This window comes from Anomaloglossus baeobatrachus, chromosome 2, assembly GCF_048569485.1.
Source record: "Anomaloglossus baeobatrachus isolate aAnoBae1 chromosome 2, aAnoBae1.hap1, whole genome shotgun sequence".
Classification (NCBI taxonomy): domain Eukaryota; kingdom Metazoa; phylum Chordata; class Amphibia; order Anura; family Aromobatidae; genus Anomaloglossus; species Anomaloglossus baeobatrachus.
Genome location: NC_134354.1, coordinates 90,191,211 through 90,218,489, shown reverse-complemented (window position 1 = coordinate 90,218,489; position 27,279 = coordinate 90,191,211). Strand labels below are relative to the sequence as shown.

Below are 27,279 nucleotides of genomic sequence, written 5' to 3'. Positions count from 1 at the left end.
TGTAAGAAAATCCGAACCACACCGTACCACCCCCAAACCAATGGACTGTGCGAGAAAATGAACCATGTGGTTATTGATATGCTGAAGACCCTACCGCTGAAGGAAAGGAACCAATGGCCGGAAAAGTTGCCCGATCTGGTAGACCTGTACAACCATATCCCAGTGAATTCGACCAACTGCAGCCCCGCTTACCTGATGCGAGCCAGACCTGGCAAGTTGCCTGTAGACTTTGAGATGGGGACTGTGTCGCCTGAGGCGGTTCAAGAAATAGAGGATTGGGATACAGAACGGCAGCAGCGGTACCGTAAGGTCCAGGAGTGCGTAGAGAGGAGCCTGTCTCAAGCAAGAACGAGACAAGAGCAGCATTACAACTAAACAGCCCCAGCAACTCCCTTAGCACCTGGAGAACAAGTCCTTAAGAAGAAGCGGAGGACGCATAAATTGGATGATCAGTGGGAAAACGAGCCCTACACCATTATCCCCTCCAACTTTGACAATAGTAAGGTATGCCTCATAAGCAAAGATGAAGGCAAGACCTATCAAGCAATTTCCCGAGACCGCCTGAAAGCGTGCCCTGAACGGTGCAGAATCCAAAGAGAAACGGAAGGAGTACAAGGAGGTCCCCAAAGTCAAGAGAAAGAAGGGGAGATGATTCAAACCATGCTTGGAAAGTTCCCCAAAACTTGGACCCGAATAAACAATGCCATAGTGGTACCAGTTTTGACATTTCCGCAGTTGGTCGAGCCAGAAACAGAAAAGGTTCCGGATCCACCTAAAGAACCGTCCGCTCCAGCACGAGATGACACGCCAGCAGTGGAACAGGAGGATCAACCCCCTGTCAGTGGTGAACCTGTCATACCCTTGGCGACTCTTAGATCACAAAGGCAACCATCACGCTTACCTATTGGGGTTAGGCCCACCTGTAGTGCTGAGATAGAAGACGCACCACGTAGTCAGGGGCAAACACCAGAGCTACGTAGGTCCCAGCGCAGCACTCGGGGACAACCCCCTCTAAGGTATAGAGAGTCAACTGTATAAGGGAAAGAGTACTTATTAGAATGTAAATAGTTATGCAAAATGTCTGTCATGTTGTGTACAAAATGTTTTCTTTTTCTTTGATTGCGAAAATGTACAATTGGGCCACTGGACTATGGGTGGCCAACACCTAAATTGTTCATAGTTAGCACCAGTGTGCTCAACACCCCTGAAGAAAAACCCGTCCGGCGTGCATAGAGTGGGGTCATCAATGCTCTGACGCACGCCCAGAGCCTACGTTGGGGGTTTGAACGCGGCGGGTCCCCCATGGAGCAGTGTAATGGACACCCGGCAGGGAGCCACACTGGACTCTTATAGTAATGTTTAAGGTTGTAACGTTAAAGTAATGCGCCTCCCATAATGGGATGAAATGTTTTAACATGTCATGTTTGTTTCTACAGTCCGGGAGTACTGAATTTAACTAAGGGGGAGTGTGGCGCCCCAGGACCTGGTCGCCACAACAGCATTGCCCTCCCAAAGGGTTAATGCTGAGCCTGGAGGTAATTGGGAGATCTATTGGCCAGTAAGTGTAACACCAACCGCAGTTCTCCCTCCGGCCAGCAGGGGGAGCTCTGAACCTGGAACTTCAGGGAGCATTCCTTAAGTCTGGCTGGAAGGAGGAAGTGGTAGTTAGTCTGGAGACAGGAGTGAAAGAGTGCAGACGCAGAGTAGTGCTGCCTTGTGAAACTGGGGCCTAGAGCTTGGATAGCTTGGCCCAGGGAAGCAAGGGGAGCAGAGAGGCACAGCAGAGACTCGGACATCGGAGTCTGTAGTTGCCAGGGCATAAAATCCATCCCTGGTAGCTGAATCCGGAGGGCAGGAGAGCTGCAAGCCCCCTGTCCCAGAAGCAATCTGAAGGTACAGCTGCATTCCAAGGGCCTGGTGTGGGCTCCAGCAGAGAAGCACCAGAGAGGGCCTGCGCAGTCTACCACACAGAAAAGGGGACGAACAACAAGTCCCAGCAGCAAGAGGGCAATTGCAAACCCAAAGTGCAGTGTCCTAAAACAGCAGAGAAAGATTAAGGAGTAGGCCTCATACTCAACTGGCCAAAGATCACCCCAGGCACTTCCAGGCCGGCCGGACCATCTTTACCATCTGTGACGGTCTCCCTGGACTAAGTTTCTGCCGAGTAAAAGAGGAGAAGGTAAAGAGACTACTGTTTGTGCCTGTTTCTTTCATTGCTTGTCGGCCCTGCACCGTGTTAGTCACACAGCACCATAGACTTCCACAAGCACCAACTGTGCCCCGGGCATTGCTCCACCTGTGGGGAGCAGTACTACCATAGCTGCTATATCATCATCCCGGAGGCCTCACACAGCAGCGGCGGCTTAATAGCCGCATACCACAGGTGGCGTCACGAACACAACCATTAACAAGCAAGCCACATATTCTACTGACACCCACCAGGGCCACGGAGCCGGGCCCAGCCACCACTGACTACCACCGGACTAGTCCGGCCCGGCACCGGGTGTCCCATAGCCCTGGGGTGGGCGAGTCACCTACACATCCATACCACTACTTCCATAAATAAAAATGTGCTGCCAGGTTCCCTTTAAGACACCAGCCAATATCAGGTATTGCAGTCTCTATCATATCTGCAGAAATGGTCAGCTCTCCACAACTGGGATGTCAGGACACCGCTCTACCCTGAGGTCTACTCTAGCTTCACCCGTAGGCTCTCAATGTTGTACAGATCCGCTCAGTAGATACTCTCTCGCTGTTCAGACTATCACCCTCAGAGCAGTCACTGCTTCTATTTTTTAGTTGCCTCTGGCTCTCTATGCGGCCCCCCGGCAGTCACCTCCACCGCTCATATTCTGCTATGCACAATTACTATTTTAACTTTGCTCTAAATAACAACTCATGCCAATAGTACTATGTGCAAGAAAACGTTATGAGTGTGATTAGACCCAATAGGCTAGTAAGAAGCAAAGGATCAATGAGCAGACATAACACTAGACAGTATGATTCCTGAGAATGGATTCTCCACATCATGTGTACAACCATAATCATATCCAAATTTTGCCAGTATCTTTAACATAACACATATACAAATATGGCATATATACTGTGTATATTTTTTTTCTTAAAGAGACTGTATCAAGTAAAGTAAATACAAATAAGACATATAATGCTTGATGTGTAGTATTATTATTGCAATAACAAGCTTTGTAAAACCACAAATGGGGTAAAATAAATAAAACATTAAAAAAATGAATCCTATGCCAATAGGTACTTCCGCCATAAGTTTACTGAATACTGGTAAGGTCTGGCACATATCACTTATATCATAGCAGCGACATAGCAATCAAATAAGGCACGCTACTTTGTAAAGTGGGTGATGAATTCAATCAAAGTGGAGGCAACCACCACAACCAATATCTCAAGAAAATCTGACAGATGCCTTCCAGAAAGAACAGTGAGCATAAAATGGTGCTGGGACTCTTTCTTTTCTATCAGTCCTTGTCACACAAGGAGTAGGAGATCTCCGTAAAAACGTGTGACACATGCAATCAGACCAACGGGCGTCTGATGCACTACAAAAAACACCACAAAAAAGGGGGGAACACCGGGGATCACGATAAAACAGAGGTCCCTGTCACTAGGGAGAGGGTTGAGGGGGCACCTCCTGAACTCAGCTCAAGCTGTGTCCTGAGCTTTCTAGCGTCCCTATGCAGATTCTTTCAATTTGTCAGCGAGCAAGATACCTTGGACCCTCAGCTGGCACTAAACTCACCATGCCTAGTGAGTAGGCCGACGAGTACACTAGACTTGCCACTACACTAATAAACATGGATGGAAAGGAAAGACAGAAGGGGGAATAAACAGAAGGATACAAAACACCAAACTTCACCGTAGCAAGATGGACTCTAAAGTAGCAGATGGATGGGCACAGGAGAATACCTCAGCAGCTCCTTCCACCATGCTGTCCAGAGTAGAATTGAATTCCACAGCAGCAAGAACTGCTGGGAAGGCTCCTGTATTTAAACCTAAATGAGTGTGGGCTCAAAGCATCTACAGCACCTCTGAGCTGCTGGCAACATAACCTGAAATTAACTCATGAGACGCCAAAGGAAAGGAAACTTTGTTTAAATGTGGAGTCAAGATAGAGATGGGAGGCTCCAGTCCTAATACTGTCACTAGTCTCAAAATAGCAGGGAGACGACAATGACAGTCCTACATTTTCCTCCTCTTTTTGAGCCACTATTACTTTCATACGGCAATATATAGGGGTCATTGCTGTCAGATCTATACTGATTGGACATTGTCACCAATGTTTCTGATGAGACCCAAATAAACATAGTCACTGAGGATTAAAGCAGTTTCTTGGATATAATGGTACCAAATATGAGTAAATTAGCGCTATTTTCCAATGTTTCCATACTAATTAAATAAGGTTGAACATTCTCATCTGGTTTTCCTTATAGGCATTGGTGACATATCTTTTAGTTACAAAATGAAATGTTATCTTCCAGAGCAGAAGACAGTTCTGTATGAATATCTAAGACAATCAGAAATTCTCTTAGAACTAAAAATAAAATCCAGATTGGAATATATTTTTCTCTTCTCTTCAATCACTCATCAACCAACACACATTTCTTTACAAAGAAGGAACTTGCATGCAGCCTGTCAAACCATTACATGGAATAGAACGGTATCTCTTCCTCAAGTGACACCCAATGACATTTCACTGAGAAATAGAAGGCAGTTGGTGCCATTGTGAAATGAACTGGGTAATGTACTTGACATTTTCCCAAGTTAGTAATTTTGAAAACTTATGCAAAACGGTGTTCAGAGCTGTATTTAAGAGTGAAGCAACGAGCTGTCGAGCATTAGATACGCAACGCTGACTTAAAATGTATTACTTTATTACTTACAACAGGAAAACAAATATTGGAATGGCTTCAGAGGACCGTTGATGTATAAAAGGGAAAAAGAAAGTATTGATAGAAAGAGAAAGAAAGAAAGAAAGAAAGTAAGAAAGATAGAAAGAAAGAAACTAAAAAAGAAAGAAAAAGTAAAAAGAGAATGAAAGAAGGAAATAAAAAGTAAGAAAGAAAGAAGGAAAGAGAGAGAAACAAAAAGAAACAAAAAGGAAAAAGGAAAGACAAAAAGAATGAAGGAAGAAGAAAAAAGGATGAAAGAAAAATAAAAAAATAAAGTTATAGATAGATTGTAAAAAAGGATACATAGGAATAAAAATAGACATAACATGATGTAGATAGAAAAAAATATGATGAGAGTTTGATAGATAATAGAAAATAAATAGCAAAACAGTTACATAGAAATATATGAAGGAAGGAAGGAGGCAAGGAAGGAAGGAGGGAAGGAAGGAATGAGAGAAAGAAGAAAAAAAAATGAAGGGAGGAGGCAGGGAAGGAAGGAGGGAAAGAAGGAAGGAAAGAAGAAAGGAAGGAAGTAGGGAAGGAAGAAAAAAGGAAGGAAATAGGGGGGGAGGAAGCAAGGAAAGAAGGAAGGAAGAAAGGAAAAAAAGAAGGAAGGAGGGAAGGAAGGAAGGAAGAAAAGAAGAAAGGAAGGAGGTAAGGAAGGAGGGAAGAAAGGGGGGAAGGAAAGAAGGAAGGAAGGTGGGATAGAAGGAAGAAGAAAGGAAGGAAGGAGGGAAGGAAAGAAGGAGAAAAAAAAGAAAGAATGAAAAAATATTAAAGAGATAAGTATAAGGAAATAGGTATTGTTACGTCACCGCTGGAGTCTGCTACAGCGACTTCTGTTCCGATCGCCAGGCGACGCCGTGTTCCTGCCATGGATGGTGCTGGTGATGGGAGAGGAGTCGATGCCAGCGGCACCGGTGGGCGCAGGCTCCGATCATCCACTGGGCTGGGTTAGCTTGCGATCTGCAGTTCCACTGGCTGACTGTGGGTGGCATGTGTCTTCCAGCTGAAGTTGCCAGCGTTCAGCTACAGCCAATGGGAAGACACCACACCCTTCTTATTCCCCCTCCTGTCACATGACCACTGCCAGAGATAGTTCTGATTTTCCTGGCTCCTGTTACCTCCTATTCTGTTGGTGATTCCTGTGTGTTGACGTCTGCGTGTTTTCTGACTACCCTCCTGCCTACTGTTTTGGTACCTCGCTGCCCGATTCGGATTTGACCTCTGCTACGTTTGCTGACTACGTCATTGCCTGCCGATTCTGTCCCTGTTCCGCAATTCCTGGTTTGACCCTGCCTGACTACTACTCTCATCGGACTGCAGCCTTCCACAGGTAGTGATCTCCAGGGCCCTGTGTAATTCCAAATCCCTTTAGAGGGGTTAAAGGGTTTCAGGGTTCTGGGGGTCCTGCTTGGTGAGTGGCTTCCCTCTAGCCTCCCCTTTACAGCCCATCTGAGTCTGTGGATCCAGACAGGCGTTACAGGTATAATTAGATAGTCATATGATTAGGAAGATAGATAGATAGATAAATAAATAGATAGATAGATAGATAATATTGATTTGTTCTGTTTTTTCCTTACCTTATACTGTACAATACATTTCCATTTTTAAAAATTCTTAGTAGCTTGTTGTCTGTGGTGACATCATGGAAGTTTGCCCCTTTTTCATTGGCAAAAAATAAATCAGGTTTCCAAATAGAATCCAACATGGAAGGATCCAAATCCAAGGAGTCATCAGGGTATTCACTATATGAGAGTCTTGGGTCGTTCCATTGCTGTCTCAAAAAAATATTCACTCGATAGTCCTATGAAAGTAGTGAGCTGAAAGTTATTATTATAGAAGAATGGAATTATTGGTGCAGAAGTGACAACTCATTTTATTCTCTACTAGAGGCACCTGCAATTTATTACAGTGCTATGCAGGTGCCTCTAGAAGTCAATTACAGACAAGCGCAAACTTACAGATACTCTTTCAGGAATACTAATTATTATTATGGTCCAGAAAACAAATGTAATGTTTTTTCCAACAGACATCATAGCCTCATAGGACAACTTTCACAGATTGCTGCTTGAACCATGGATTTTCAGAGGAAACATGTTTTGAAAAAATAAAGCAAGGAACTAGGCTTCTCTGATGACTGGTGAGAGGTAGGTCCCTGGCAGCTTCCCCCTGCCTCACGCCCCAAGACTAACAGGTCTCTCCGTAGACACACATAGGATAAGACCTATCAGAGCTGAGTGGGGAGAAGCTGCCATGGTCTCCAAGTCATCCAAGATTTATAATTATAGGTTGCACAGATTTGTAAGTTTTTGCACAAATTATGACAAGTAATTTGGGTCAGTTTTTGGGCTTTCTGCTGGACTTCCACCTTAGGAACTTTGCAAAAATGGCACCCACAAACTAAACCAGGAAAATTTGAACTTCTATTTTTTTCCTGCAACCACTTGTGAAAATGAGAGATTTGGAGCTAAAGAAATATTTAGGAAAAATTAAATTTTTCATTTTGATGTCCCAAAGTTTTTTGAAACACTTATGGGTTTAAAATGTGCAGTACACCCTGGGATGAAGTCCTGGGGGAATTTGTTTTGAAAATTAAGTCACTTCTAGGTGGCAGGGGAAAAAGGGATGGACTGTGTTTTGGAATTTCAGGAGCTAAATGGCTTTGCAATCTAGTCCAACCAAAGCTGAGTCCTACCTTGTGCCCAAACATTAGACTCTGACATCTTAAGGGGTATTGCCACATTCAAGAAAAAAATTGGGTAACAAATTGTGTGTGAAAGTGAAAAATTGGGGGCTAAACCAACATTTTTGTTAAAAAAAATTCATTCCACAGGGGGTGTAGATTCCAAAAATGGGTTACTTGTGGAGGGTTTTTGTAGTTTTGGCAGTATAGGAGCTCTGAAAATGTGACATGGGGTATACAGGCTATTCCAACCAAATTTGCGCTCCAAAAGTCAGAGTGCAGCTTCCATTCTGTGGCATGCTTTATGCATAAATAGCAGATTCCGACCACACACAGTCATGGTAAAAAATGTTGGCTCCTTTGAAATTGTTCCAGAAAAAACCTACCCTCCCACTTGAAATTTTCTGCTTATGGATGGCTGTATATGGGCGGAGAGCCAAACAGGGTATGCTCTAGCACTGCTTTGTACAACGCTCCTTAAATCCTGCAGTCAGAGATTGACAATGGGGTTTAACTAGTTGACAGGCGTGGTTAGATTGGTGGTTCTGGGCACTCTAGTCTTAATGATCGGGACGCTTGGAATATAATGAAACTAATTCAGTAAGCAGCGTAAGTCAAATAAAAAATTACAGGCATCTTACAAGTTCTTTAGAAATGCTACTTCAGTCTTGAAGTGGACTACATTTGTGGCATACCTTTTGTTACTAAATTGGAGTAAGTTTTGATGAATTTGCTTGATTGGCTTCACCACACTCTGTTTGGCCCCAGCTCTGCCCACTTTGGTGCAACCAGCTGGAACTGACGTAAAACACCTAAAGCCGGAATTGTCGTAAATCCTTCAAAAGTTGTAATTTTTGGTGCAACTTCAAAATCTGCAAAAATTGCACGACATTTCAAGGTGAAGAATTGGGTTGTTTGATGACTCCAATTAGTAAAATGACAAAATATACTGTATTTGGGTCTTTTTGACTAAAAGAAGAGTGGACTTTTCTCCATACTTCACTGTTCTAATATAAGGCACCACAGAATGATGTGCTTTATTATTGTTATTACGACAGAAGAGGTGTCTATTGTGTTTGTCTGTAAATAAGAAAGGGTCGTGTATTATTTTTTCCCCTGAAAGATAGGTTACGGGTTACGGCTTATTTTCAGGAGATTTCTTATTTTTTTCCCCATGAACAACATTATACATTAATTCTTGAAAAAACCCCTCAACATTTATTCAGATATAATCATATCACATTCTGGAACATCAACTTAACTCTGTGTCTGACACATGTGTATCTATCTATCTATCTATCTATCTATGTATCTATCATCTACACCAACACTGCACATACATATCAGCCTCTCATCGCTTCAGCTTTACACTCCTGCAATTAAGAGACCTTTGGTGATAACTTAGTCATTTGACCATGATGTCACAAAGGTCCTTAAGCAATCTTATCATCAGGATACAAATTCTAGGGCCCCTAGGAGAATGGGGACCCTGTGAAATTGTCCAGTTTGCTCCACTTCCCCCTAATGCAAATACTGCATACTAGCCAGTGTCTTTTTCAGTTTTTTTAGATTCCTGCAATTAAAAGACCTTTTGTTACATCATGGTCAAATGACTGTGAAGTCACCAAAGGTCCTTAAGCAATCTTAACCTTGGAATTGAAATGTTTTGGGACCCTACGAAATTGAGCAGTTTGACTCCCTCTTACACTGGCCCTGACTTTAACTAGGGCTTAGTTTCGGTGTAGGGCTTATATTTCAAGCATACTGCAAGTGTTCTGTAAAATCATGCTAGGGCTAATTTTTGGGGTAGGTCTTATTTTTGGGGAAGCCTGGGTATATGTTATTTTCTTAAAAAGGTATTGGAAAATAAAAACCCATCTTTGCCATTCTCATAACCAGCAATTTTGTAGTGGTGTATTTGTCATTGCATTCATGTACAGTACAGACCAAACGTTTGGGCACACCTTCTCATCTCTAGAACAACTATTAAGAGGAGACTTTGTGCAGCAGGCCTTCATGGTAAAATAGCTGCTGGGAAACCATTGCTAAAGACAGGCAACAAGCAGAAGAGACTTGTTTGGGCTAAAGAACACGAGGAATAGACATTAGACCAGTGAAAATCTGTGCTTTGGTCTGATGAGTCCAAATTTGAGATCTTTGGATCCAACCAACGCGACTTTGTAGAAAAGGTGAACAGATGGACTCTACATGCCTGGTTCGCACCATGAAGCATGGAGGAGAAGGTGTGATGGTGTGGGGGTGCTTTGGTGGTGACACTGTTGGGGATTTATTCAAAATTGAAGGCATACTGAACGATCATGGCTACCACAGCATCTTGCAGCAGTGTGCTATTCCATCCGGTTTGCGTTTAGTTGGACCATCATTTATTTTTCAACAGGACAATGACCCCAAACACACCTCCAGGCTGTGTAAGGGCTATTTGACTAAGGAAAGTGATGGGGTGCTACACCAGATGACCTGGTCTCCACAGTCACCAGACCTGAACCCAATCGAGATAGTTTGGGGTGAGCTGGACCGCAGAGGGAAGGCAAAAGGGCCAACAAGTGCTAAGCATCTCTGGGAACTCCTTCAAGACTGTTGGAAAACCATTTCCGGTGACTACATCTTGAAGCTCATCAAGAAAATGCCAAGAGTGTGCAAAGCAGTAATCAAAGCAAAAGGTGGCTACGTTGAAGAACCTAGAATATAAGACATATTTTCAGTTGTTTCACACTTTTTTAAGTATTTCATTCCACGTGTGTTAATTCATAGTTGTGATGCCTTCAATGTGAATCTACAATTTTTAGAGTCATGAAAATAAAGAAAACTCTTTGAATGAGAAGGTGTGTCCAAACGTTTGGTCTGTACTGTATATATGACTGACATATGAACAAGAGTGACACTGTTTATAGGGGAAAAAAAAAATATATATATACAATTCCAAACTTGTCCCATTTGTAGACTGTAGGTAACACTAGGCTTAATTATAGCATGGTTACAATGATGAGGAGTATTTTGGGGTCAGACTTTTAAACTTCTGGGGGCCACTTCATATTTTATACTAGAAAACTCAATCCTGCCCCTGTATTAATTTGCATTTTCTGCCATAATTATAGATATGTCAGCAGCACTGTGAATAGTATAATTTCACATTTGTGTAGTGGACCATAACACTGAACATTAGATACTCGACATATACAGTACATTCTAGTAAGATTACAGAAATGACTAAATCGACTTTAAAAAATCCAAGTGATCATTTTGTTCACATTTGTATAAAAACCTGAAGAGTATCACGATGCGTCCATAGTGCACAGAAATCCTGGTAATATGGAAGTAAGCAGCATTAGCGAATCCCACAAGACAACAGACGCTGTTAGTCTCCACTCCAGCAATGCACAATGAATAACCATAATTCATTTGATATGAAGAAATTATGCATTGCAGTTTTGGGAACAATGGTGTTGCAATGAGTTGATGGGCTTTTAAATGGCCTCCATATGCCATATGGTATGTAGATCAGTGAAAAATAGATGCTGTTATCCTAGTAATGCCAAAACTGATCAATCAAATCACTGGATCCCTTTCCCGTTCCTAAGCTTGGAAAGTGCAGGCTTCAATGAACTCTTATAGCGCGAGGATTTCTTATTGGTGGTGCGTTCCAATTTAATTACTATGTCCATATGGAATTGCTGTCTTGTTATGACTTGATGTTTCGAAATACAAATGATGTATTCAAATTTGCTGGAAATTGAGTTAATAGCTGTGAATTTTATTAGTTTTGCACAAAACACATATGTATTATTTTACTACCAGATGCATAAATTATCCTTTTATAATAAACTATGTGCTAATTCAGTTCTGGAAATAATGCTATGTCTGAGCAGGTATATGGGCAAAAAGGAAAAACATCTGCCCTGCAACAGTGAAGACCATAGTTTATTCCAGAATGCATCTAAATTCACATATCTATACTAGGTCCAGCTTTGGCCAGGACTGTCCAGCCCGAATTGCATTAAAGGGAACATGTCAGGTGCAATATGCACCCAGAACCACGAGCAGTTCTGGGTGCATATTGCTAATCCCTGCCTAACTGTCCCAGCCTATAGTAGCATAGATAAAGGGATCTTTATAAAAAGTATTTCTAAAGATCATTTATGATATGCTAATGAGGCCAGCGACTAGTCGCAAGGGCATTAGTTCCCTTGGCTAGTCAGCCCAATTAGCATGTAAGCACGACCACAGGGGCATGCTAACATGCTAATGAATGAGCAGCATCAGAGGCATGGCCATGTTCAACTCTCTGCTGCCAAAGTGCCTGACGCTGGATTTCGGTTCAGTGCGCATGATCCCTAGACGTCTGGTCATACGCACTACAGCAGTTTGAAGCCATGACGCGTACACTCGTCTTCATAGTGCGCATGTCAGGAAGTCCATATTATTTGGACAACTAAGGAGCAGAGAGGAGGGAGACACACAAGCGGACCAGCAGAGACAGGGGACCCTCCCAGCGCCCAGGCACTGATACGCAGGTTACTTGCAGGAGGAAAAAGTTTATATAGATAGTGAAGGATTACCTAGCTGACTGTACCACCATCCTCCATGATTCCTCTGTGCCGTACAGCTATTGGGTATCTAAGCTGGACACATAGTATGAACTGTTCCTCTATGCCTTGGATGTGGCGGACTGTCCTTCCACTAGCGTTTTATCTGAGCGTGTTTTTGTGCTGCAGGAGGCATCATAACTGATAAGCGCATTTGCCTGTCAACTGAAAATGCTGACAGGCTGACTCTTAAGAAAATGATAAAAGAGTGGATTAGCCCAGACTTCTCAACTCCACCGGATGACAACAGCCAAACATAAAGGCAATATTAGTGTTCCTTTTATTGTGGTGTATTATCATGCACTGCTTCCCACCCAAACAAGGATCACAGTCCTTATTTTCTTCTTTTTTGTGTTCTCAAACCCCCACCATATCCGGGCATCTTCCCCATGCTGCTCCCATTCCATTTGAGAGCTGTTTGCATCTATTTCAGCAATTTTCATGCCCCCCCAAGTCATTCTGGGAGAGTCTTGCAGAAAATTGCACGAGTTTCTCATCAACCTCCATTATAATTTCATTATACTTGTTACTCAAGCAGTCCAATTTACTTGATTTGAGTAACGAGCACCCGAGCATTTTAGTGCTCACTCATCACTAATAAATTACCGAGTACTTAAAGAAAATCTGTCACCCCCTTTGACTATTTTAAGCTATTACATATACAAGTAACAGGATGATGAAAGAAGTATTACCTGTATGCCTCATAGTGGATGCCTTGTTCCCCAAATATTACTTTAGATCACTATATGAAAATTAGCCTACCTGGCTACTGGGAGTTGTGCTTCGGCTCCTAGGTGGTTGCTTGCCTGTAAGAAATCCCCTCCTCCCTGCTTCATTATCCTTCCTGTCCCCTCCTCTCAGCCCGACTTTCATATTGCAAAATCGCCCAGGTATGTGTATATGTGTAAGTCTGTCTACCCACCCGCCTGCCTGTACGCAGGAAGTCGAGAGTACAACTTAGAACAGCGCACCGATAGTGGTAGTGGAGCTGACTCACCAGCGCATGCGCAGTAGATTTCAATGGGGGGTGAATGAACACAGGCTGAAGAACACTCTACTGCGCATGTACGGGATTTGCCAGCTGTGATGCTGTGATGCTGAGAGGAGGTGACAGGAAGGATAATGAAGCACAGAGGTGGAGATTTCTTACAGGGAAGCAACCACCCAGTTGCCGAAGCACAACGCCCAGTAGGATAATTTGCATATAGTGATCTAAAATAATATTTGTGGAACAAAGTATCTACTATGAGGCATACAGGTAAGACTACATTCAACATCCTATTACCTGTATACCCATAGTAATAGTGTAAAATGGTCAAAGGGGGTGACATATTCCCTTTAAGGATCCATATAGTCTACGTGACAGACATGAATATTGTGGATTCGATTACCATCTTTTGTGATCAAAGGATCCTCCCACCTCCTTTAATTTCTTCTTTCTTCTGTGTCTTGTCTGTCCTGTTTTGTATTATTTTTATCTTACAGTTTTCATATTATTGGGCAGGAGGAGCTGAATAGAATAATACATAGGCTTATTGAAAAAGATTGAGTACAACTTGCTTTTGCTGGGCTTAGAAGTCCAGTGGGCGGTCCTACTTGGTGACTGACAGCTATCTCTCCTCTTTGCTACATTTTTATAAAATCATGGATTATCACCGCCCTCATGGCTCCTAAGTCCCAGTGATGTCAGTAGATAAAACACAAGTTGCATTAACTTTTTTTTTTACAAAGCTATGAATCTGCTCAGCTCCTCCTGATCTATACCGTGCCTGCTATAGTGACAGGTAGACTTTAATGACATCCTAATTGCTGGTTTTGTGTGAGTATTTTCACTATTGAATACTAAGCTGCCATTAAATCCCACAAGGCTGTTACCACCAGAAGGAAGAAATCTGATTATGTGAAATAAAACCCTGGTATAGTAATTCATCCACAATATCCCTGGTGGCATTTAAATGATTAATATACAAGGGCCAGGCTGATTCCGCTACTTAATTCTTTTATTAGATCCGCTTTTATATCAACGTTATTCATTTTCGTGTCTTTAAAATGTACATATCCCAAATCAGATATAATCCAATTCAATCAACTTTGAAATGCTATCTAGGATCAGCCAGAAAAGTCCGTCTAATGAAACCAGAACATATACCTGGCCAGGGTGGACCTTACTGATTTCATTGACATGTCTCTTCTACTGTACTGATTTCCTGCTTAAAGGGACGGTCCACCACTCACCATTAGTGGCCACGTCACTGTAAAACTCATAGGGAAGACTTTTCTCAAATACGTTGTGTAGTACATTCTGCCACTAAGCGGTGCTATTGCGGTTCGCTCATCCCCATCACATGACCTCTGAGATCCTGTGATGTCACGTCAACTTTCAGTTGACCCAACAACACCGAGGCCGGCCCCAGTCTTCCTAAGTGACTGGGCTGTGGGCAGAGTTTCACCATTCGTCGCAGTCCAGCATGTCGCGCACTCTCTCCTTCTCTGCAGAGCGCCTCAAGCAGAGGCAATGCTGGGCTGTGACGAGCGGTGAAACTACACCCACAGCCCAGTCACTCAGGAAGACAAGGGCCGCCTCGGGGATGTCGGGTCAACAGCAAATTGACGTAACATCATCGGATCTCAGAAACCACAGAGCCCGGGGATCACATGATGGAGATGAGCGGACCGCAATAACGCCGCACAGAGGCAGAAGTTACAACACAAGGTAATTGAGAAAAGACTTCTTTATGAGCTTTACATTGATATGGCCAATAATGCTGAGTGCTCTTTAAATTGTCAAAAAAAAAACGTTTTAATGCACTGAAATCCCTTAAAGGGGTTGTCACGTTCTAGACATACCCTTTAATATAATTTCTTTCATCAATGTCTACTAAAGGAGAACTTCAGTGTTAGAATTTAGCTAGAATTTAGCATAGTAGGTCAGAATATACATATATATATATATACAGTGTGTCCACCCATATCCTGTCCACCGCCATTAACTTGAGAACGGCAGCAGCTGTAGGAATAGAAGTGGTTTCTAGGTATAGTACAGTAGCCGTACGCTACGCAATGAAACCACATACAGCGCCACCTGGTGGAAAACAACGAAGTTAACATTTTTGTCTCAAAAACGGAACGAGATAGAGAAAAAAAGGAATTAAAAAATTGTAGGGCATCATCAATTCAATACGAATCGGCACCTTGCATACAGAAATTCTATGATATGAACATGTAAAACTCACAAGGCTGCAGACGTGAAGCGATACCTCATGGAGACCTTCCTACAGGTCACTGAATGTGGTGGCTGCCTGGAGTGGCCTCCACGCTCACCTGATCTGACCCATTGGACTTCTTTCTGTGAGGTCACATCAAACAGCATGTGCATGCGACCCCTCCACCAACATTGCAGGACCTACGACGACGTATCACAGATGCTTGTGCAAACGAGTCACCTACCATATTGTACAACATGCAGCAAGATACAGTACGCTGTCCAGAGTCCAGATGTACATTGCAGCTGACGGTGGCCACTTTGAGCATCAAAGTTAAATGAGCGTCATATGCGTGACCAGCATTCAATGTTTTTGGGGGGCCATGGGTTTCATATCATTGCATTTCTGTATGCAAGGTGTCGATTCGTATTGAATTGATAATGCCCTACAATTTTTTAATTCACTTTTTTTCTCTATATTGTTCCGTTTTCGAGATAAAAATGCTAACTCCGTTGTTTTCCACCAGGTGGCGCTATAGGTGGTTTCATTGCGTAGCGCATAGATACTTTACTATACCTATATATATATATATATATATATATATATATATATAAATATTTATATATCTAATATATAAAGCTCAGTGTATGTGTGTATGTATGTGTGTGGTGTGCGTGTGTGTGTGTGTATATCCGCTAAAGAAATTTGCACCATCACATTTACAATCACGAAATTTTGCACAGACGCCCCATGTGACCAACGGAACGTCATATGGTAGATTATGTTTTGACGGGAAAATGTAACCCCACGCTTTACAGTTACTCTCCAAAATCCTGCCTCAATTAAACTGAATGGAGGTGGGAGCTACAGACTATTAATAGCAACTGTCAGTGGTTGCTATAGGAACAAAATAAACTGTTAGTATAAGAAGTTTATGTGTGAGGTAATAAGATATCAGTGGGGAGACGGAGATTCAGAGTAAGAGGCAGACAGAAACAGACAGGCAAAGAGACAGACCTGGAAAGAGACAGATCTGGAAAGGGACAGCCCTGGAAAGAGACAGACGGGCAAAGAGACAGCCGGGCAAAGAGACAGATGGGCAAAGAGACAGACGGGTAAAGGGACAGACCTAGAAAGAGACAGACCTGGAAAGAGACATACCTGGAAAGAGACTAGACGGGAAAGAAACAGCCCTGGAAAGAGACAGACCTGGAAAGAGACAGACAGGGAAAGAGACAGATGGGGAAAGAGACAGATGGGGAAAGAGACAGCCCTGGAAAGAGACAGCCGGTCAAAGAAACAGACGGGCAAAGAGATAGCCCTGGAAAGAGACAGACGGGCAAAGGGACAGGCGGGCAAAGAGACAGCCCTAGAAAGAGACAGCCCTGGAAAGAGACAGACGGGCAAAGAGACAGACGGGCAAAGAGACAGACCTGGAAAGAGACAGACCTGGAAAAAGACAGGCGGGGAAAGAGACAGCCCTGAAAAGAGACAGACGGGTAAAGAGACAGAAGGCAAAAGAGACAGATGGAGAAAGAGACAGCCCTGGAAAGAGACAGACCAGGAAAGAGACAGACCGGGAAAGAGACAGACCGGGAAAGAGACAGCCCCGGAAAGAGACAACCCTGAAAAGAGACAGACAGGCAAAGAGACAGACAGGGAAAGAGACAGACTTGGAAAGAGACAGACGGGGAAAGAGACAGACAAAGACAGATGGGGAAAGAGACAGACGGGGAAAGAGAGAAACAGACAGACACACATATAGAGACAGAGATAGAGAGAGACAGACAAAGAGATGGAGACAGATAGACTGATACAAAGAGAGACAGAGAGATAGAATCAGACAGACAGAAACATAGACACAGACAGACAAAGAAAGACACAGACAGACAGAGACACACAGATAGAGACTGGGAGAGAGACAGAGTGACAGTTACTATCCAGGGCAAGGCCCGGGTACTACAGCTAGTATATATATATATATATATATATATATATATATATTTATTCTTCATGTCTTCAGTTCCCCCACCTCTCCTTCAGTGATTCTGATGGTCCTGAAAACCACAGCTGGCAGCTTTACCGTGGTTGGGGATCCAATGTGGAGGTCCCCTCAGGCTCTTTTTTTATAATTATTTTATAAATATTAATAATTACACAATAAAAGTAGGGTCCCCCCCAAATTGGATCACCAGCCAAGGTAAAGCGGACAGCTGTGGTCTGGTATTCTCAGGGTGGGAAGGTCCATAGTTATTGGGCCTTCACAACCTAAAATTAGCAGGCCGCAGGCACCCCAGACGTGGCGCATCCACTAGATGCGCCAATCCTGGTGCTTCACCCCAGCTCATCCCGTGCCCTGGTGCAGTGGCAAACGGGGTAATAAATCGGGTTGATACTAGCTGTAAAGTCACCTGAGATCAAGCCCAGAAGTTTGTGATGTCATGGCGTCTATTAGATACCCAACATCATAAACTGTCAGTACTAACAAAAACAAAAAATCGACAAAAGAAATTTATTTGAAAAAACAGTCCCCAAAACATTTCCTCTTTCACCAATTTATTGTAAGAAAAAAAATAAAGGGGTCCCACGACGACTCTGGACCGTCTAGAATATGGGGGGGAGACACTCAGAGAACGTATCCCCCATTTTCTAGGAGTGCGGACCCTTCATGTGAGGAGTGTGGGTGCAATGAATCTGCACTCACTCTCCCCGGGTCCACAGCAGCAGAGTCCATGTCGTAATGGTTGCTACCAAAGCTGCAATGCCCTGCTCATGAGGTAAGGGCATGCCTAATCAGGAGAACTACTGTAGAGGAAGCTCTGCTCACTGGTATATAGGTGCTCAGAGGTTATTATAGATAAAATTAGTGAGTAACCTCGGCACTCTAAATCTCCCAGACTAAGTCAGTAAGTCACAACGGATAGTAATGCAAAATCACTCTTTATTGGTCCGTATTAAGAAAAAAAAAATTTTCATAAGCATATATGTTTTTGTCCAAAACAAGTTACAAATGACGTTTCGGCCTGAGCCTTCGTCAGATTGGACTTATCTGCATGTAATCATGAAAAATGACAATAATCAGTATCACATAAGAGTGAGAGAACAATAACATAAACTCGAACAATGTAGAGGTACAATTGGGATGCAGCAAAAAAATTGCAACACAGCAAGAAATGAAACACGTGATACAAATTTCATAATACAGTACAAGGACAATATAGTAATGACAAATATGGGGTCAGAGTAGGCTTAGACAGCTCTGGTACGAAAGAGATGTCAATCATAAAGTAACATGTGCAGTAGGTGTAGAGCTACACTATGCATGGCAGAGCTAATGGGTAGACCGACCATAGAAAAAGAACGGAGAAAAAGTGGAGAAAAAGTGGAGAAAAAGTGGAGAAAAAGTGGAGAAGAAGTGGAGAAGTGGAGAAAAAGTGGAGAAAAAGTGGAGAAGAAGTGGAGAAAAAGTGGAGAAAAAGTGGAGAAAAAGTGGAGAAGAAGTGTAGAAGAAGTGGAGAAAAAGTGGAGAAAAAGTGGAGAAGAAGTGGAGAAAAAGTGGAGAAAAAGTGGAGAAAAAGTGGAGAAGAAGTGGCGAAAAAGTGGTGAAAAAGTGGAGAAAAAGTGGAGATGAAGTGGAGAAAAAGCGGAGAAAAAGCGGACAAAAAGCGGAGAAGAAGTGGAGAAAAAGCAGAGAAAAAGCGGGGAAAAAGCGGGGAAAAAGCGGAGAAAAAGTGGAGAAAAAGCGGAGAGAAAGAACGAAATAGAAAGAAGAAAGAAAGAAGGAGTGGAAAAGAGGAGGAGAAGCGGATATGAATAATGTGCAGTTAGTATCTATGACTCACCAAGAAAATTGTAATAGTAAAAGTACATTGGTAAATGGAGTCGGACAATGTGAAGCAGTTTTGCTGTTGTGGGCTTAACTGAAAAGAAATACATATATTAAAGAAGGACCACATGGAGCTAATGTACAAGTAAACAATAATGGTGAACATATGTCTGTGTCGACCAACGTGAAATACCTTTTGCATAGGGACCGATAATAAGGTAATATGGATCGTGCGGCACCTGCCAGGTGCTGTAATCATCCAGCCTACTTTTTCTCCACTTTTTCTTCACTTTTTCTCCGCTTTTTCTCCGCTTTTTCTCCACTTTTTCTACACTTTTTCTACACTTTTTCTCCACTTTTTCTCCACTTTTTCTCCACTTTTTCTCCACTTTTTCTCCCTTCTTTTTCTATGGTCGGTCTACCCATTAGCTCTGCCATGCATAGTGTAGCTCTACACCTACTGCACATGTTACTTTATGATTGACATCTCTTTCATACCAGAGCTGTCTAAGCCTACTCTGACCGCATATTTGTGATTACTATATTGTCCTTGTACTGTATTTTGACATTTGTATCATGTGTTTCATTTCTTGCTGTGTTGCAATTTTTTTGCTGCATCCCAATTGTACCTCTACATTGTTCGAGTTTATGTTATTGTTCTCTCACTCTTACGTGATACTGATTATTGTCATTTTTCATGATTACATGCAGATAAGTCCAATCTGACGAAGGCTCAGGCCGAAACGTCATTTGTAACTTGTTTTGGACAAAAACATATATGCTTATGAAAAAAAATGTTTTTCTTAATACGGACCAATAAAGAGTGATTTTGCATTACTATCCGTTGTGACTTACTGACTTAGTCTGGGAGATTTAGAGTGCCGAGGTTACTCACTAATTAAATCAGGAGAACTATTCTACATTTCCAAATATTGGTATTTGCTGATATTATTGCTATTCCACCTACTATATATTGGGGATAGGATCTTGGAGATGGAATATCCCTTTAAGTCCAGTTATCCAGCTGAATGAATACGTAACAACAGAGCTCGCTATTTAGATGTGTTTTCTTGTGGCGATAACGGACTCTCATGTTTGGTAGTCGTTCAGCAGGGAAACTATAAAAGCAAATCCCTCCATTTGGAAATGTAGTATATAGCTCTCCTGATCAATTATGTTCCTTACCTCATGAGCAGGGCATTGCAGTAATAATAATAATTTATTCATTTATATAGCGTTATTAATTCCATAGCGCTGTATGTCTTTGGAGTGTGGGAGGAAACCGGAGTACCCAGAGGAAACCCACGCAAACACGGGGAGAACGTACAAACTCCTTGCAGATGGTGTCCTTGGTGAGAATTGAACCCAGGACCTCAGCATTGCAAGACTGCAGTGCTAACCACTGAGCCACCGTGCCGCCCACTTAGCTTACAGATGCATAACCACCACTCACTGTGTCTGAACACAGGAAGCTGAGCTGACAGCCGCTCTGTGCATGCGGCAGCTTCTATTCTGAAGGAGAGGGCCGTGGGGGGGATCAACGCTGCACAGGTACCGTGGGACACCGGGGAACACCGGTGGGGTTATAGGGGGTGACCTGGCAGGGCCTGGGGAGGAGTTTTCTGTCGCATGTGTCATGGCACATGCGACAGAAATCAGAGGAGTAGGGTGAATGCGGCCGGCGCGCTGCTGTGCGCGCGGCCATCTTGGATTTCTGGGAGGGCATCAGGGGGGGCACTTTGGCGACACCGGGGGACCGGAGGGGACCGGGGAGGAGATTTATCATGTTTGTTCATGCCAGATGGGAGATAAATAATTTTTTACCGGTGCTGTCTTTTACTGTAACGTGATCATCGGTGTACGGTGTATACCTGTGATCACGTGAGCGGGGACCGGAAAAACCGTCCTGAATCATGATCTCCAGGGTCTCAGCTAGCCCTGAAACCCCGGAGATTTTCTGACGCTTGGGGGCGTTATTCACTTATTTCTGCCTGCTGTTTATAAACGGCAGATCAGAATAAGGCTACATTAACACGACCGATCCATTTTTGCGGTCTGCAAAAAACAGTCCGTTTTTTTTCACGGGTGCATCCGTGTGGCATCCGTTTCCATTCCGTAGACGGTCCGTATGTCATCTGTTTGTCATCCGTGTGCCTTCCGTTTTTTTTTGTGTACTGCAAAAAAACTGAATGAGGGTAAATGCATAAATTTACCCAGGATCCATAGCTTCATCCTACATGAGGCGGCCACATGTTCACTCCAGTGCCATTTTCTACTGCTTTTCACAGCGTAGAGCGCTCTGGTGATTTTCTTGTGCTTGTGCACTTCATTTCAGTCTTTTCTGTCATTATAATGGCAGAAAGACACATAATGTCCCACTCTCCTGCATTTTGTAATTTTGCACCCTTTGGTGCCTTTCATGTGGTACTAAGGGGTGCTTAGCTTTGTATTTAGCCAAAAAAATGAAAAAAAAATGACGTAGGGTTCCCCCTATTTTTGTAGCCAGCTAGGGTAAAGCAGACGGCTGCAGCCTGCAGACCACAGCTGGCAACCTCACCTTGGCTGGTAATCCAAAACTGAGGGCACCCCACGCTGTTATTTTAAATTAAATAAATAATTAAAAAAAAAAACACGTAGGGGTCCCCCCAAAATTGGATCACCAGCCAAGGTAAAGCAGACAGCTGTGGTCTGATATTCTCAGACTAGGGAGGTCCATGGTTATTGGACTCTCCCCAGCCTAAAAATAGCAGGCCGCAGCCGCCCCAGAAGTGGCGCATCCATTAGATGTGCCAATCCTGGTGCTTCGCCTCAGCTCATCCCGCGCCCTGGTGCGGTGGCAAACGGGGTAATATATGGGGTTAATACCAGATGTGTAATGTCACCTGGCATCAAGCCCTGGGGTTGGTGAGGTCAGGCGTCTATCAGATACCCGACATCACCAACCCAGTCAGTAATAAAAAAAAATAGACGACAAACACATTTTTATTTGAAAAAATACTCCCCAATACATTCCCTCTTTAACCAATTTATTAGAAAGAAAAAAAAATCCAGGTCTGGTGTAATCCAAGGGGTTGCCATGACGATCCACACTGTCCCAGTCAATGAAGAGCAGGATGTTCCCCATTGGCTGGGAGAGCAGTGCAGTGACCTGAGCTAACATCAATGGGTCAGCCCAGGTCACTGCAGGGCATGACAAGTTCTGCTGTCAGCGAGGTACATTACCTGCGCTGATCTCCTGCACCTGTCACTGAGTTCAATGACCTTCACAGCCAAGTATTGCGAGAGGCCCGTGACGTCACCGCTAGTCAGTCTCGGGTCGGAAGCGAGAGAAGGTGATGTGACAAGCGGCGGCCATGGAAGACAGTGACAGCGCTGAGGTCGGGACTTCATCACCGCAGGTAAGCCAAGCGGGACCATGTGTGCAGAGTGACAGGAGGACGTCAGTGTCGTGGACTGCATGGCTGGGGACGTGTGTGTGTGTGTGTGTATGTAAGTGTACATGCCGCGTGCAGGAGGGGGCGGAGTGAGCTGAGCGGGGAAGTGTGGGCTTCCTGCACGTAACTAGGATAAACATCAGGTTACTAACCAAAGCGCTTTGCTTGGATACCCGATGTTTATCTTGGTTACCAGCTTCTGGCAGGCTGCCAGCGATGGCTCCTGCACACTGTAGCTGTAAAAAGCCCTGCTTTTTGCTGCTAGAACCGTTCTCGAACGTATATAGAACTATCGAGCTTTAGCAAAAAGCTCGAGTTCTAGTTCTATCTAGAACACCCCCAAAAATCACTCGAACCGCGAACTGGAGAACCTCGAACCGCGAACCGCGCTCAACTCTAGTCCTGACCTCACTGGCTTCAGCAGTGTTACCGGCATGAAAAGCAGTGGTCAGGTGAAAAATGTGAGGCATGTGAGAGCTCAGAATTCATGGGATCCCCAGAGAAGTAGCACTGTTAGGCCGGAGTAACACTTGTGAGTGCCTCACGTGTAACTCGCGCGAGTCTCTCATTAAATCACCAGGCACGGCTGCACACTCTCCGGACAGGAGCGTCTCAGCTGCATAGAGATACATGTAACTGACCCGCTCCTGTCAGCAGAGTGTGCGGCCGTGGCGGGTGATTCAATGAGAGACTTGCGCGAGTTACATGCGAGGCAATCGCAAGTGTGACTCCGGCCTACTGGTCAGGAGATTTAAAGGATGAATATAGTATTTTTCTTTATTTAACTTACTAGACTTTTTCTTTTATTTAGTAATTTTGTCCAGTGTGGAAAGTTCTAAGACTTTGCAATTCATTTTATTAAAGGCTTTGTCTCGATTCATGTAAAAAACTGTATGGCTTGTAAAACCCTGCTTTCTCCAGACTACACTGTGTGCAGAATTATTAGGCAAGTTGTATTTTAGAGGATTTCATTTTATTATTGATCAACAACTATGTTCTCAATCAACCCAAAAGACCCATAAATATCAAAGCTTAATATTTTTGGAATTTGGAGTGGGGTTTTTTAGATTTTGCTACCTTAGGAAGATATGTGTTTGTGCGGGTAACTATTACTGTGCAGAATTATTAAGCAACTTAATAAAAACCAAATATATTCCTATCTCACTTGTTTATTTTCACCAGGTAAACCAATATAACTGCACAAAATTTAGAAATAAACATTTTTGACATGCAAAAACAAAACCCCAAAAAATTAGTGACCAATATAGCCAATATAGCCACCTTTCTTTATGATGACACTCAACAGCCTACCATCCATAGATTCTGTCAGTTGCTTGATCTGTTTACGATCAACATTGCGTGCAGCAGCCACCACAGCCTCCAGACACTGCTCCGAGAGGTGTACTGTTTTCCCTCCCTGTAGAGCTTACATTTTATGAGGGACCACATGTTCTCTCTGGGGTTCAGATCAGGTGAAAAAGGGGGCCATGACATTTTTCATCTTTTAGACTTTTACTGGCCAGCCATGCTGTGGAGTAGTTGGATGCATGTAATGGAGCATTGTTCTGCATGAAAATAATGTTTTTCTTGAACGATATCGACTTCTTCCTGTACCACTGCTTGAAGAAGTTGTCTTCCAGAAACTGGCAGTAGGTGTGGGAGTTGAGCTTCACTCCATCCTCAACCCGAAAAGGTCCCACAAGTTCATCTTTGATGATACCAGCCCACAGCAGTACCCCACCTCCACCTTGCTGGCGTCTGAGTCGGAGTGGAGCTCTCTGCCCTTTACTGTTCCAGCCTCTGACCCATCCATGTGGCCCATCAAGAGTCTATCTCATTTCATCAGTCCATAAAAAATTTGAAAAATCAGTCTTAAGATATTTCTTGGCCCAGTCTTAACGTTTTAGCTTATGTTTCTTGTTCAAAGGTGGTCGTTTTTTAGCCTTCCTTACCTTGGCCATGTCCCTGAGTATTCCACACCTTGTGCTTTTTGATACTCCAGTAACGTTGCAGCTCTGAAATATGGCCAAACTGGTGGCAAATGGCATCTTGGCAGCTTCACGCAATATTTTCCTCAATTCATGAGCAGTTATTTTGCGCCTTTTTTGCCCAACACGCTTCTTGCGACCCTGTTGGCTATTTGCCATGAAACGCTTGATTGTTCGGTGATCACAATTCAAATGTTTGGCAATTTCAAGACTGCTGCATCCCTCTGCAAGACATCTCACAATTTTGGACTTTTCAGAGCCTGTCAAATCTCTCTTCTGACCTATTTTGCCATTTGATGTCATTACACCACACCCCTCCTCATTACAGAGATGCACATCACCTGATTTACTTAGTTGGTAGTTGACTCTCAAGCCTATACAGCTTGGAGTAGGACAACATGTCTACAAATTTCCATGTGATCAAAATCCTCATTTGCCCAAAAATTCTGCACACAGTGTATTTGTCTGCCTTTAGCTGTGTTGATATCAGTATGTAGACGCTTGGAGTACAGATGATGGCAGTGATGGGTCTACTCAGCACTAGAGAGGAGTGGACCTGTGGAAGTTCAGTTTTGCAGGTTCAGTCGGACTTTAGAGATATAGTTAGGTTTGAGACCCGGACTTGACCTGATCCCCAATGGAAGTCACTAATTGTGCAGTCAGGTCTCCGCCCACATGCAGCCAGCTACAAACAGATTACGTCTGTGGAGGGTGGATGGGGTTTTCCTATACTTTTTATTTTGGTGTACACTATATCCGATCACGCTGTTGTTACCCCCAGTGTGAGCCGATCAAACACCGCAAGCAGCTCGAACTGGGCTGAGCATCGAGTGTACCTGAGCACAGTGATGACCACTGAAGTGGTTTGCATATGTAAAGCACCCGAACTGCGATTGTTTTTTTTTTGTAAAGTCTGTGTTTGGTACTAACACCGAACAACAAACCTCAGATTCGCTCATCTCTACTCAGTCCTGTGTCTCACTAACTCTGGAGATAAGCTGCTGCAGGAAATTTTTGTGATAAGTGAATAGTCAGACGGCCATATAACTCGGATGAGGATCGCGTCACAATGCTGAGATTGGCCATTAGCTCCTCCGACCCCAGCAAAACAGTAAGGCTATGTGCCCATGTAGCGTATTTTCATGCAGTTATGCTGCGATCTGCACTGTAGCGAGCGTAACTGTATGCGTCCTGCGTCCCCAGCACAATGTATGAAGATTGTGCCTTATCCATGCCCACGTGGCATATTAGAATGCAGTGCTTCAGCTGCAGCCGAATAGCTGCGTTCTAAAGCCTGCTTTACACCATACGATCCAGCATACGATATCGTATGCAATCGTACCCGCCCCCATCGTATGTGCGGCACGTTCAATTTGTTGAACGTGTCGCACAAACGAATAACCCACTGTCACACTTACTTACCCGTCCATACGACCTCGATGTGGGCAGCGAACATCCACTTCCTGGAGTGGGAGGGACGTTTGGTGTCACATCGACGTCACATGGCAGCCAGCCAATAGAAGCGGAGGGGCGGAGATGAGCGGGACGTAAACATCCCGCCCACCTCCTTCCTTCCGCATTGCCGGCGGGAGCCGCAGGGCGTAGGTAAGATCTGTTCATCGTTCCCGGGGTGTCACACACTGCGATGTGTGCTACCCCGGGTACGATGAACAACCTGACGTTCAAGTTTTAGGAATTGAACGACGTGCGTGCGATGAACGTTTTACCGTTCAATCACAATCGCACGTAGCTGTTACATGCTACAATGTACCTTATGATGCCGGATGTGCGTCACTTACGACATGACCCCGCCGACACATCGTAAGATATATTGTAGCATGTAAAGCGCCCTTATGAAGTGACATGTCACTTCTTTCATGCGCTCTGCATGCAGCCCTCGCTCTGTCTATGGGAGGGGCTGCTATCAGAGCGCTTGAAATCGGCTTTTCAGTACTCTCTGTGTCTGCAGCGATTTGAAGAGCACGTGTGCTGTTCAAATCGCTGCAGAAATTTCTGCAGGGACAGAACGCAACGTGGGCACATAGTCTAACCATTTCTATGCAGGCTGGGGTCAGCAGAGCTGACATTCAGTCCCAGTATTAGGTTGCGACCCTCATTCGAGTTACACGGCCTTCTGATACTTCCCTAAACACAACATACAGAGGAGGAGTCTTTCACTGCCATCATCAGTACTCCAAATAAGTGTGTTCTAATGTGACTGCAGCTAATGGCAAGCAAATATACTGGAAAATAGTAGGATTTGAAAGCCACGTGCATTTTTTACAGTAAAAAAAAAAAAGAAAATTACCTACTGTATAATAAAATGATTTTTAAAATTTCATAACGTTTCACATTGGACAAATTTATATAAAAAAATGAAAGCATCGTTTACCTTTGATTTATTGCTATTGTCTACATTTTGATAAATCCCATAAAACTACTTTAATAGTTTTATGTTCATAAAAAATAGATCAAGAGGGAATGGGCTGGGACCTAAGTGAATATCACCATGGCCAGCATTTTGTGATGGATGGTACTAGCTCAGTGTTGACTTTGTTGGTTGACTTGATATAATAATCATTGATTATCCTTCCATATGACTGAAGCTATTTTACA

The 27,279-nt window shown here is 43.5% G+C and overlaps 1 protein-coding gene across 3 annotated transcripts in view; it reads right to left on the bottom strand.

Moving 5' to 3' along the window:
• Positions 1-27,279, bottom strand: part of GLRA2 (glycine receptor alpha 2) — a 328,750-nt gene that overhangs the window by 257,561 nt on the left and 43,910 nt on the right. For all 3 annotated transcript variants that reach the window (XM_075335158.1, XM_075335156.1, XM_075335157.1), the window contains one exon: positions 6,506-6,729. In XM_075335158.1, coding sequence (XP_075191273.1) covers positions 6,506-6,729 — 224 coding nt within the window. The remainder of the gene's footprint in view (positions 1-6,505; positions 6,730-27,279) is intronic.